This window comes from Cryptosporidium hominis, assembly GCF_000006425.1.
Source record: "Cryptosporidium hominis TU502 chromosome 4 CHRO014092, whole genome shotgun sequence".
NCBI lineage: Eukaryota > Apicomplexa > Conoidasida > Eucoccidiorida > Cryptosporidiidae > Cryptosporidium > Cryptosporidium hominis.
The window spans coordinates 1-13,520 of NW_667279.1; the positions used below are offsets into that span (position 1 = coordinate 1).

At 32.1% G+C, this 13,520-nt stretch overlaps 2 protein-coding genes across 2 annotated transcripts; both read left to right on the top strand.

Annotated features, from left to right (window-relative positions):
- The first annotated feature begins 3,974 nt into the window (after positions 1 to 3,974).
- Chro.40182 (RIKEN cDNA A730019I05 gene) lies at positions 3,975 to 10,778 on the top strand. The annotated part of the gene is made up of 1 exon (XM_661499.1): positions 3,975 to 10,778. The coding sequence occupies one exon, from the start codon at positions 3,975 to 3,977 to the stop codon at positions 10,776 to 10,778; it is 6,804 nt and encodes a 2,267-aa protein (XP_666591.1).
- Positions 10,779 to 11,983: 1,205 nt separating this feature from the next.
- Chro.40183 (hypothetical protein) lies at positions 11,984 to 13,520 on the top strand (the record flags this gene model as incomplete). The annotated part of the gene is made up of 1 exon (XM_661500.1): positions 11,984 to 13,520. A coding segment is annotated over one exon (1,537 nt), but the record flags the coding sequence as incomplete, so codon positions are not given.

The window sequence follows — 13,520 nt, forward strand, 5'->3', positions numbered from 1 at the left end:
TTTCCATGTCTGTGTCCTTTTCAAAATCTGAATTATTTTCGTCATCATCACTAGAATATGCCTGGTCAAATGCTTTCTTTGGTAATTTCTTTTGGTTCTCTTCCTCAATCTTATTTGAAAATTGATTCATTTCTTCGATCCAGTCTGATATTACCTTCTTCCTTCTAGTCTCCTTCTTTTCTCCAAGTAACTTACTTTGCTTTCTTTCTAATTTAGAGTCCCCTCCTTGCATCATTTTATTCTTTTTCATATAATCCTGGATATCTAAATCAATTCCCAAAAGGTCTCTATGATCTAAATCCTCATCATTACTATCGTTGTCACTATAATTATCTCCACCTTTATTATTTCTATATTCCATTTCCTGAGAAGATATCTTAAAGTCTTCACCCAATAAAAAGCTATCATTATGATGGGATCCTTCTGGGAAATATCCATCTATTGAGACATTTCTTTCTTCATTCTCTAATGCTTTTGCAACTTCGGTTGTATATTTGAATAAATCCTGTTCATTTCCTTCAACATCAAATCCTCCTTTTGATAATGATGTTCTCCATTCTCTCTTTCTTTGTTGAAGTCTTTTCTTCTTTTCTAATATCTTATTTCGTCTTCTTTGCTCCTTAAGCATATCTAAGAGCTCTTGATCAATTTCTTCCTGATGGGATTCATTTTCATATTCATTTTCAGATTCATTCTCATTCTCATCATCCTCTTCAAGATCCTCATCGTCATCTTCTAAATCTTCAATGTTATCACTGTCATCATTATTATCATTAGTAATATTCTTCTCTTTTGAACTAAGAGAATCTTTTTTACCTATACTATTTCCTTTAATATCCTTTAATACTAAGAATCTCCACTTTAAAAGTTGCATAAGCTCCTTCTTTCCCAAAACCTTTAAATCCTCACAAAGAAGTTTAATTTCATGATTTGTTTTGGGGTGATTAAGAACTAAATCAATAAAATCCCTTTCTAAAGTATTACTTTCATCAACTTTTTTTGGATTTAAATTAATAGTATTACTTTTAAGCAATAGTAATGGAGGATTTTCAGCATGGAAGAAATCATATGCACTTATCATTCTAAAATCATCTCCTTTTTCATATCCATCTCTATTTCTCTTTCCAATTCCTTTAATTAACTCAGATAAACTGGATTTCATACTTTTCTTAGTTTTTCTATTGATTGACTTATTATCATTATCTTCTGTATTTTCACTACCACTTTCATCATCCATAGGTTGATCATCTCCTAAAGGTAATAAATTAACTCCTTCATTCTCTTCTTTATTACTTTGAAAAACATATTTTGGATCGAAAAAACGTGAATCAATTTTTTTTGGAGCTTTATATCCTAAACAGACCAAAAAGATTTCCGCGGATACATTTCTTGATGATTGTGGCTTTGTAGCTTTAACAGTATTAAAAAGCTGACTAAGTACCCAAAGCACTGAATTATAGTCAGTTGAACGAAAAACTTTAGTAACAAAAATACCATTTGGTCTTAAAATTTCACAAGCCAACTCAGCTGAATGTAATACCAACTCATTTTGTATATAAGCATCCTTATCCCATGATGTACCTACATTTGGAGCACCATCATGTAATACTACATCTACTGGTGTTCCATTCAGTTCATCAAATATAAGTTTTCTACACCTTTCTGTTGTTATATCACATTTAAAAGTAGTAACTCCTGGAATTCCTTTAATTGCTACTAAATCTACTCCAATAATTTTACTTGAAACTCCCATATTTCTTTTTGCTACCTGTAGCCATCCTCCTGGAGCTGCACATAAGTCAACTAAAACTTGACAATTTTTAAAAATGTTAAACTTTTGAGCAAGCTGAATTAACTTGAAAGCAGACCTAGCTCTGTATCCCTGCTCCTTGGCTAAGTGGTAGTAACGATCCAAACGGTCCTTACCTGTCTTTGCCCTTCTACCCATCCTTAATTATTTTATCTGGAATGTAAATAGTGGATAAATGAATAAATATATATATGTATATATTTAAATTATATTCCAAAAAAAAATTTGGTACTGTCTTGATACAAACTTTATTGTTCCAATAGGAACCTAATTTATCAGTCTAAACTCCACTGATAAGGTTAATATAAGTAATGAAAATTTCTTATTTTTTTTTTCAAAAATTTGAAAATTAACCTTAATATTTTTATTCCTCCCTTTAATCAAAAATTGACCACTTCTTATTATCTATAATTTAATTTTGTCAAAGTTATTTATTTTCCCGCCCATTAAACAAACCTAAATTGATAATAAATCAGGGGTGTAAAGAAAGTAAATTAATAAATATTTTAATATTATGGGAATATGAGAAATTCTCAAATTTTCGGAATGCTTTGCAGATAGTATAGCAACATCTAATTACCTAACACAACAAAAAGAATTTCAAAATTATCAGTTCATTCTATTTTTGTTTTTCTCCACAATTTACATAAGACTATTAAATTCGTACAGAATTACGTGATAATAGGGTAAAAGGAAGGGATAGATAAGAAGTATAATTCTAGGTAGAATTTAAGTTAGGCGAGCAATGTAGAACAAATTTAGAATAGTATTGCTTATAAATATAAATATAGTGAGCTAAAATTATTTATGAATTCAAATATCGTCAAACCGTTAATTTAAGTATAAAACTTTGATATATTGATAATAGAAATGAAAGTATATGAAAATAATAATAAATTAAAATAAATGCTCCATTAAAAGTAAAAACATTAGGTGGTTATATTTGATCAATCGTTTTAAAAGAGTTAAAAAGTTGAATAACTCCTACTTGGGAATTATTAATGAATAACATTATTATTTTGACTTATTAAATACATCATATTTGCAGAAATAAGTGGGTCTATCTTTTACAACAAATTATGACTTTCTTATACATTTTATGAATAGTTGGGATTCTCTGGCATTTCTAAAATATGGCCATATTTAATAAATAAATAAATTAACGTAAAGTAAGAACCCACTCTCAGAATTGATTTAGTCTTTGGTGATAATATTTCAGGTTCAGGTTTTTTAAAAGAGAAAAAATCAGAGTAGTCCATTAAACAAGGATTTACAAAATATTTTTCCTCTAAATTAATAGTTTATTAGAAATGTATTTAAAAAAATTCTATAGAATAATAAAAACGGCAGTAATAATAATAATAATAATAATAATTTTAATTACTAAATATACCTTCTTTCTCACTAATTTCATTAATTTATAATGAGCATTTCCCCACCAAAATAATATTTGAGGAGTTCCCACGAGCGCCACAATTGCCCCGCAATAACGCACGGTGTCCACAAGTGATTGGCGCCACATCGTCTAATAATAAGAAATAAATAAAAAAAATAGGCAAAATTATATTAAGGGAGAATGAGTAACCGGTTACCCAGTGTTCGTTAGTAAAAAAAAAAACTGAAATTTTATATGGAAATTAATGGAACAAGAGGAATAGAAATAATCCTATATAAATTTGAAATAATAATTTTTGAATAAAAAAAATTTAATTAATAAATCTTGGGAGTTATTCTAAAGATTTAAGGGATTTTACTCTGGAAAATCAAGGTAATTGACAAGGTGTACTGATTTAAGTATTCCCACAAGAAAACTTCTATAATTATTAATGGACTTGATGAAAAATTGATTTATTTAAGAAAAACCTTTATTTCATATCATATAGAAAAAAAAAGGGTGTGTTTATGCATTAATTTGTTTGATTTACTAAGAATTATTAATAGTATACATATTATATATATATATGTTTGTGCATATATATATATATATATATGTGTATATGTATGAATAATTTTGAATTTTTACACAATAAATAGTCATTGTGTAGAGTTAAAGTTTTCACGAAGGTATCACTTGGAAAAAGTTGACCATATTTGAAGTTGGATTCAACTAAGTCTGAAATTCATTACAAGTCTAATTTAAAGTAAAGTTTACAATTAAGTTAGTATGATTACTTCCGAGGGTAATCACAATAATTCAATTAATTCAGAATCCCTACAAAATGGGAACCTTAACCAAACAGATTTAGTAATACAAGGTTTCCCCACAAATTCAAACATAAATTCTGAAGGTATCTCTAATCTGGGAGAGGGGCTTGACACTTCAAACACTGGAGAAAGTCTTAATAAAAAGCCTAGAATAGATGACCAAATTGGGATGGGTTTGAGCAATGAAACAACCTCTAATTGTTCTAATTTGGATCAGAATAATAACTCACAATGTACATCAGCAATAGAAACATCTGCATTAGTAGTGCCAGGATCTATAGAATCTACAAATCAACAAAATATAAGTACTGTAAATACCTCTTCATCTTTGGCAGTTTCTTCAAATTCCGGAGTTGATCCAGCACAGACTCAAGAAGCTCCCCCAGAGCCTCCCAAGAAGAGAGGAAGGGGACGTCCAAGAATTAATAGAGAAGCTTTGGCAGCAGCGGCAGCTGCAGCTGCTGCAAATAATGCAGCAAGCAGCACCATCCAAAATAATAATATCATTCAGAGAGAACCAAGTACAAGGAGAAAAGGAGCTGGTCTCGGAAGTTTGATAGCAGCAGAGGTAAACTCCAGAAGATCTTTTGCAGATGACGATGATGATGATGATGAAGATTTTGAAGATGGAGATTTACGTGCAGATGGTGAGAACACTGACAATGATGATGGTGAAGAGTTACCTCAAAGATTTGTATTAACTCCAATTGTTGAGAAGTTTCTCAAAAGACGTCCTCAAATGAAGCATAAAGAGAAAGAAGGCGCTGAGCACGATAAAGCAAAAAACACACATTCAACTGGAGATACAGTAATAACTGGAGGTACTGAAGAGAGAGATTCAGCTTCACCATCAATCAAAAGAAGAGTATTACACACCAATACAAGCCAGAGGCGCATTCCAAGAGGAAAGATTCCCTATGAATACCTTGTAAAATATCATCATCAGAGCTATTCTCAATGCAAATGGATAAGTGAGGACGATATAGATAACGATCCTGATCCAAAAGTCAGAATAAAATATCTCAGGTATATACAGAGACTAGAACAAAGAGGTGTTGAGGGGATAGATGCTACCGCATATATTGAAGATGTCCCAGAATTGCAATATATTGATGGAGATATTGAGAGAATTGTCGATTGTACAGACGTTTTCAGATCATTATACCCAATGAAGGCAGCAGAGATTGGTAGAAATGAATGGTACATTTATTGTCTGAAGATTATTGACGCTTTGGTATGCTTTGATAGGAAAGGGGTAAAGTATGGTATTCCATTTTTGCGTCCTGTAGACCCGAATATGGATGGGGCTTCTGATTATTATTCAGTGATTTCTCGTCCAATGGATTTTACTACAGTACAAACAAAGCTTTATTTACGTATATATTCTCAACCTCAAGAATTTTGGAGTGATGTTCAACAGATCTTTACAAATTGCTTCCATTATAACTCTGTAGATAGTGATATCTATGTTCAGGGGAAGTTACTAAAAGCTCTTTTTGATAAGTTATATGGAGAATGGGCTTTACTCTCCAGACAAACTCAGGAGGATCTGGTCAAGCAGAAGAGTGAAGAATCTCCAAAAGAATGGCTTGATGATCAGACAGTTACTATAGAAACTGCAATCCAACATGTAACATTTAGAGATTTACTTGCTTTACCAAAGAGACCAATTATGTACTTTGCAAAATGGAAACATCTTTCATTTGCTGATAATACTTGGGAACACGAGGTCGATATTACAGATAGTAGTAAGATTCTTCAGTTCCATCGTTTCGTTAGAGTTCCAGAGTATATCACAACAGCTCATAATGGACCTGCAGCCATAGCTTATGACCTTTACAAGCGAATGATTTCTGAAACTTATACCTATATTAGACATACATTTTCATGGATGAATAACCAATTTGGAATGAAACTAATAGCTCCTCAGGCACCAGCCTATATTACTCCAAATAGTGGAGGCGGAAATAACCAAGATTCTGATGATTCTGATGATGATAATCATGTTCCATATGCTACAAAGAAGAAATCTAAGAATAGATATTCTATTAGAACCTATGTACCAACAACATTCTCCAATCTCCCACAGTTAACTAGTGCAATTTCTATTTATGGCCATCACCATAGTAACCACCAACCTCAACATAATAGAAGTAATTATGGACAAAGACAGCAAAATTATGGAGGCCATCAGAATCTACAAAGGCAATTTCCAAGCCAGAATTTGGGTAATTCTTCATCTTCCTCAAATATGGCTCAAATAAACAAGATTATTGATAGCAGCATTTTGGATCAAATTAAAGTTGGCTCTGATGGAACCATGAACAAGAATGCCATAGCTGCAACTCAAAAACTATTACAGATGATCACAACAAACAATTCGAATGCAGCTAATGCCTTGAGTATGGCAATGAATAACCCAGCAGTTGCTGGACTTGTTGGAAAACTTCTACAAAATATAAATCAAAATAACTCACAAACCCAAGCTAAGAGCGAGCCAGAAAACGCTCAATCATTATCTACCTCTCCTGCTGGATGTTCTTCTTCAGCACAAATTTTACCAAATAACTCTTCCAACACTATGGTTGATAAACTTTCTGTTCCAAATAACATTACAAATAATACATGCAACATAAATAATAACATTGTTCATTCTGGAATAACCTCTGAATCCTCTACATGTTTCAATAATGGCAATATGGTTATTGCACCAAACCAAGGAGAAGCTTCAGGCCAACATATAGACTCTGGAAACTATAACACTGAAAGTAACATACCAATGCAATCTTTCTCAAACCACAATCACAGACATGAGCAGTGGGGTGGCTCAAATATTAGGGATAATAATAGTAATAACAACTCAGCAATCAATAGTGATATCTCTACAAATCTATGCAAGAATCCAAACCCTGGATTTATGGAGTCCAACTCTCAAATGAAGATAAATAATTTTGACTATAAAATTTCGATTGATCAAATGGGTAACAGCGCTTCTAATAACAATCAAAGCAATCATACAGATTACGTGTCAAATGTGATGGGCGGTAACCACACACGCCAAGAAAGTATGGCGCCAGATTGCGTGGAGGAGAATATAAATAGAGGAGAGGCATATATAATAAGAGATGATAGCTTAGTAGGAAATCCAGGCACTGATAATTCGGGAGTTGGGATAAGTAGGGAGGGAATTTTAAGCTTTGGACAAAGTGGTGCAATAGATCAGGGGAAAGATATGATTATAGACCAGAAGGAGAACTATAATATGGTGTCGAGTACAATGACTGACCATCACGATGGAAATGGTTGTGACAGTATGACAAAGACAATTAATGATACAGATTTGTTTTTCAATGTGAATACAGATAATCCAGATGCAATTAAGTGTATGCCTCCAACTGATGACTCAAATGTTCCATTATGCGATGGAGAAGTTAAGCTTAGCAATGAGAGTTTGGAGTTGATGGTTTTCAAAAATATTGAGATACCCTCCAGTATGGAGCTTTATGATAAACTAGAGTTAGAGGAATTCTGCGGGATAGTGTCTCTGGAGAATGACTATCAATCTGAAGGGAACGAAGAAATTCTCTCATATAGAATTCTGGATAATGTACAAGACTTTTGCGATGGTATGGTATATAAGGAAGATACTGGGAGTATAACAAAAGTCGATGATACTAATGCTATAATTCAAGCAAAAGCTGAAGGAGTCTCTGTGGTGGGAGATATGTCTTCAAGTGTCGATCAAGCACAAGTTAAGATTGATGAAAATGAAAAAGATTTGAAAAACGTGGTAGAGCTCAAAGATGAAACAAATGGTGAGAATATTTTAACTGAAAATACAAACCATCCAATGGGTCTTGCTAGTCTGCTTGCAAATAATAAGATTGCAGAACTTTACTGCAACCAGAAACGCCCTCCCCCACCTCCTCCAGGAGTTTCCCGACATTATCCAGTTTCCCCAATTTTCAAAAATGGATACCAACTTTTTGATTACCAACTAGCAGGTCTAAACTGGCTTCTACAACTTTGGTCAGAAGGAAGAAATGGTATATTGGCAGACGAAATGGGTTTAGGAAAGACAATGCAAACAATGTCATTTGTTTGGCATTTAGTTTACAAGGAGAAACTTAGGGGTCCTTTTCTAGTTGTTGCTCCACTTTCTACTCTAGATCACTGGAAACGAACTTTTGAAGATTGGACTGATCTTAATGTGGTTTCATATTATGATGAGGGTGGTAGAAATGGACGAGATTTACTTCGTCATTATGAGTTTTACCATCAATGCCTTCAATTTGATATGAGAGGAAGGGGAAGAAGTAGTAGCTATAATGGTTTTGGTGGTAATATTAAACATTATGGCTATTCTAACGAACCTCGTCTAGTTCAGACTCAGCATTATAAGTTCCACGTTTTACTTACTTCATATGAAATTCTCCTTGCAGACGCTGATATTTTATGTACAATGCCCTGGCAGTTTGTAATTATAGACGAAGCTCACAGACTAAAAAATAGAGGCGCCAAAACTTTACAAGTCTTTAAGAGTATTGCATGCAGACATATTCTTTTACTATCCGGAACTCCTGTCCAAAATAACACAGAGGAGCTTTGGCCTCTACTTAATTATATTGAGCCTATTAAATTCGCAAGTATTGAGGCCTTTACTCAAGAATTTGGAGAACTTCAAACAAGTGGTCAGGTCTCTGCTCTACACGAACTTTTACGCCCACATCTACTCAGAAGAGTCAAAGAGGACGTTATGAAGGAAATTCCTCCTTTAGAGGAGACAATTATTGATGTTGAACTTACCACTGCTCAGAAAGCTTATTATAGAGCTATCTTCGAGAGAAATCGTGCTTTCTTATGCAAAAATGTGGGACTAGGCGGGAAAAGGTCAGGAAGTAATGCACCAATACCTTCTTTAATGAATGTTGAAGTAGAGTTGAGGAAATGTTGTAATCATCCTTTCCAGGTTGTTGGAGTAGAAGAGAGAGAAGTTGCTTTATGCAAGACTTCAGAAGAAAGGTATAAGAAGATGATAGAATTGAGTGGAAAGATGGTATTAATGGGTAAACTTTTACCAAAGCTTAAAGCAGAAGGACATAGAGTGTTAATATTTAGTCAATTTATTCAAACTTTGACTTTATTAGAGGAGTTAGTGGAACATCATGGATGGGGATATGAAAGACTTGATGGTAGTATTCGTGGTACTGATAGGAATGCAGCAATTACAAGATTTAATGCAGAAGACTCTGACAAATTTGTATTTTTACTTTCAACTAGAGCTGGAGGTTTAGGAATCAATTTAACATCTGCTGACACTGTAATTATTTTTGATTCTGATTGGAACCCACAAAATGATGTTCAAGCTTGTGCTAGAGCGCATAGAATTGGACAAACAAGAGATGTTAAGGTTTATAGATTGATAACAGCAAGAACATATGAAGCTGAAATGTTTGAAAGAGCTGGTAGGAAATTAGGACTGAATACTGCAGTTTTTCATAAAGGAGCATTTAGAGAGGAGAATAATTCTAATACTGTTAATGGCATTGGTACAAGTGGTGAACCAACAAAACAAGAAATTGAAGATTTGCTTAAACATGGAGCTTATTATCTATTAGAAGGTAGTGAGGCTTCAAGGCAATTCCAGGAAAGTGATATAGATGAGATTTTGAGTAAAAATTCTCGTCTTGTTAGATATCAATTAAGTGGAAAGAATTCTTCATTTAGTAAAACAAGCTTTAGAAGTGATAATGCACTTCCTGATTTGGATGTTAATGACCCAGATTTTTGGAAGAAAGTATTGGGAGATAGTAGTGTTTCATCATTCCTAGTCCAGCTACAAAGTGGAAGTGCTATTAGGGATGATGAAAGTAGGGAAAAGTTTATTCAGGATCTTGCTGATGCAGTTGATGGTGCAGCAGCTTTAGATAGTTTGGATCCACTAATTGAAGCTTTGGTCCAAGTTACAAATATGAGAGAGTTTTCTGAACTACAGCGTCAAAAGGCTGAAGATTTACTTGCTAATGTTCAGGATATTGTTAAGACTTTGCAGCCAAATAATGAGAATATTGATGAAAATGATGAAGAAGATAACTTGGATACTGATGGTAGAAGTAAGTCCCGTAAAAAATCAAGAAGAGCTACCAGAGCTAAAGAGTTTACAATTGATAACTATGTTCTTGATGAATATATTGATGGGGAAATGGAAGATTCTATGAATGGTCCAGGAAACCATGTCGATGGAAGAGGTAGGAAATCAAAAGGAAAGAAAGGTGGAGGAAGAAAAAGCAATGCTTCAGCTTCAGGAAAGTTTAATAATTATGATATTTCTGATGAAGACGATGATGATTTAAATGATGAATCGTTTGAACCTGTTAAACCAACAAAATCTAGAGAGAGAAAAGGTACTGGGAGAGGGGGAAGAGCTAATTCATCTAAAACTTCTTCAAATAATGCGACAGAAGGTAATAATAGTAGTGGCGAACAAGATGGTAATCACAATTCGGCAGAAACATCAGTAGATGGAACAAATACTCTGTCAAATGGAGCAAGACAATCAAAGAAGAGAAAGTCAACAAACTCTAATAACTCAAATACTGGAGATGATATACTGGAAGAGAAGGATCAAACTTCTAATAATTCTCCTGCTAATAATACTGTAGCAAAACGAAGAAATAGAAGAGATTCTGCTGCTGCCATGCTTGCATTACTTACTGCAAAAATTGCAAAAGATGAAGATGATGCTGATGAGGATGAATTATAAATGAGAAAATAAATTGTTATTGAAGCTTAATTTCTTTTTTTTTTCGTAACTTCTTTAACAAGCATAAATGTTACGAGTAATGGGAAGAGTAATAAGTTATCATATAATATCAACTTGAAGTTATTATACTTTGAATAGAATGAGAGATATAGTGAGATTAAGATACATACATAGAAAAATAGAGTATGAAAAGCTGAAACGAGAATATGTATTAGGAGAAAAGGCTAAACTTAATATTTATTTTATCAAATAATATATTTCACCAGTTAATAATTTTTGATAAACTTTAAATAGAAGAATGTATTTAATTATGTTAATGAAGAGACTTATTCTATTATGATAACTTATAAATTAAATCTAAAGGTTACGACAAGTTAACCAAATAAAATAAATTATATTAACTAATATTTATGTTCGTTAATATAAGATAATAATGGTGATATTGAATGCTTAAACCTTTAAATTCATTTACAATCAAGTTATTTAAAAAGTTTTAATAAAAGTGTAATTAAGTTTAATTTGGCATTAAGCCAAACCATTATAAATTTAGAAATACAATTCGAACTACTCTGCAGTTTCTTTTTTAAGATAAATTAATTAATTATTAATAATTTCATACATATTTAAAATAAATAATCTTTTTTGTTTCTTTATTAATTAGAATTTTTTTTTTATCTTTCATTACAAATCACAATTTGAATAATAGAAAAATTAATGAAAATGACGTCAGTTTTTTACCCGCCACACGTGTGGCGGGTCATAAGTAACAGATTGAATTGAAAATACATGTATAATGTGGGGAAAAAATAAGAAAGAAAAATAACATATTTTGTAATAAGGAAAAGAAAGAAAAAACAAGGTAATAAGGGAATATAATTGCGAAGATAAATGTGTATTAATAGATGATAAGTTTATTGTTTGCAGAGATTAAATAATAAAGAGAAAATAATTTGAGCAGTAATTTAGTGAAGATTAATTGAAAGGGCTGAAGATAAATAAGGTTTGTTAACTTTTTATTTTTCTTCCCTTATTCTCTTTCATCTTACAAAATAAAGGTGGCAATTTTTTTTTGATTAATAAAGTATATTAAGTGTAAAAACGTGTTAAGTAAAAAATAAGGGATTAACCGACTAATATATAATCAGAAACTTCCAATAATAAAAAAAAACAGAAAATTAAAAAATTTTTAATAAATAATTAATGAAATGGAACAAGAAAATACACAAACTTTGAATACAATCAATAGCACGCCAATTAGAAATGGTAATTTGTCATCAAAGGATGTGAACTTGGAAACTCCAAATAAAAGTTCATCAAGAAGTATTGGCAGTGCAGGTGGAAGTTCATCAGTTAGACGTAGTAGTAGATTATTGAAAAAAAATGATGAAAAATCCGGAGGAACTGGAGCTTTGACTCCTCAACTGGGTGCACCAGGAGGGACACCTTATCTGTTGAGATCAAAATCAAGAGAAACATTATCATCAGCAGAAGCAAATTTAAGGAAGAATGCAATGGCCATGCCACCATTGAATTTGAAATCAATTAATGATTTGGAAGGAAGTAGTGAGTTCTATCAGACCAATGCGGAAACAAATAATGAAAATAGTAATAAGGTTGGAGATGTATATAATATATATTCAACTCCAAGAAAGAGAGTTAGAGGTACTGAAAATGGCTTCAATAGTAGTAACAATAATAACAATAGCAATACTGGATTAGATTTGGATAGAGATCCAGGCTCTGAAAGCCAGATAAGAAGCTCATCAAGAAGAAAAGGAAATATAAAGAATACGCCCGTGAGCAAAAGTAGAAGAGTAATTGATGAAGACTCTGCTGTTAAAGATAGGAAGAGTATATTAAAACAGTACGATCCTGATGGTATTAATACATCAACTATGAATATAAAGACCCCTAAATCTCAGAAGAAGGTTCAGTTTGGTACAAAAAATTTGATAATAATAGACGAAAATAAACAAGATTTGAATATTGATAAATTGATTACAGAGAGTGATAATGATGAAAATGGTAACATTCAAGACAAAAGTTTTGCGGATGATTTGACAGTTGATAGAATGAGTATATTAAGTGAGCTTGATGATGCTGGTACTGGTCAGATATATAATTTCCCATCATTGGAGGAATTGATAAATACAAAAAAGACTGAAAATACTTCAACACAAAAAGTTTATAACAATGATATTGTTGATAGTGAAATTTCTAATCGATTTGGAGGTGTTAATAATATTCATAATTATCATCATCGTGAAAATAACCAAGATAATAAAGCAACCAATCCAAGTGATTTATTCATCCAAAATGAAAATTCTGGAAAAGACAAATCTATAACTGATCAAGATGGAATGATTGATTGCAATGATCAGAAAAATCTTGATAGTGAGTATATTAAAACAAATCAGAATCAAGTTCAAGATGAAAACAATATAGATAAGAATATTGAATTGACCGATCAGATTAATATATCTGATTATTCAATAAATTGTAGAGATTCAATAGCTCCAAATTTACCTGGAGCATTTTTATCAGTAGTTATGCAAAATTTATCTTCTGTAAATTTTCCAGAAGAAAAAAAACCAGAATCAGATGAAGATATTAAAATTCCTAAATTAGAATTTAATGATGATAATATTGAAGATACTATAAATAAGAAGAATGATTTAGATCAAGATGTTAGTCTTAAAGAACAGAAACCTGATCAAGACTCAACTATGGAAAATCAATCAG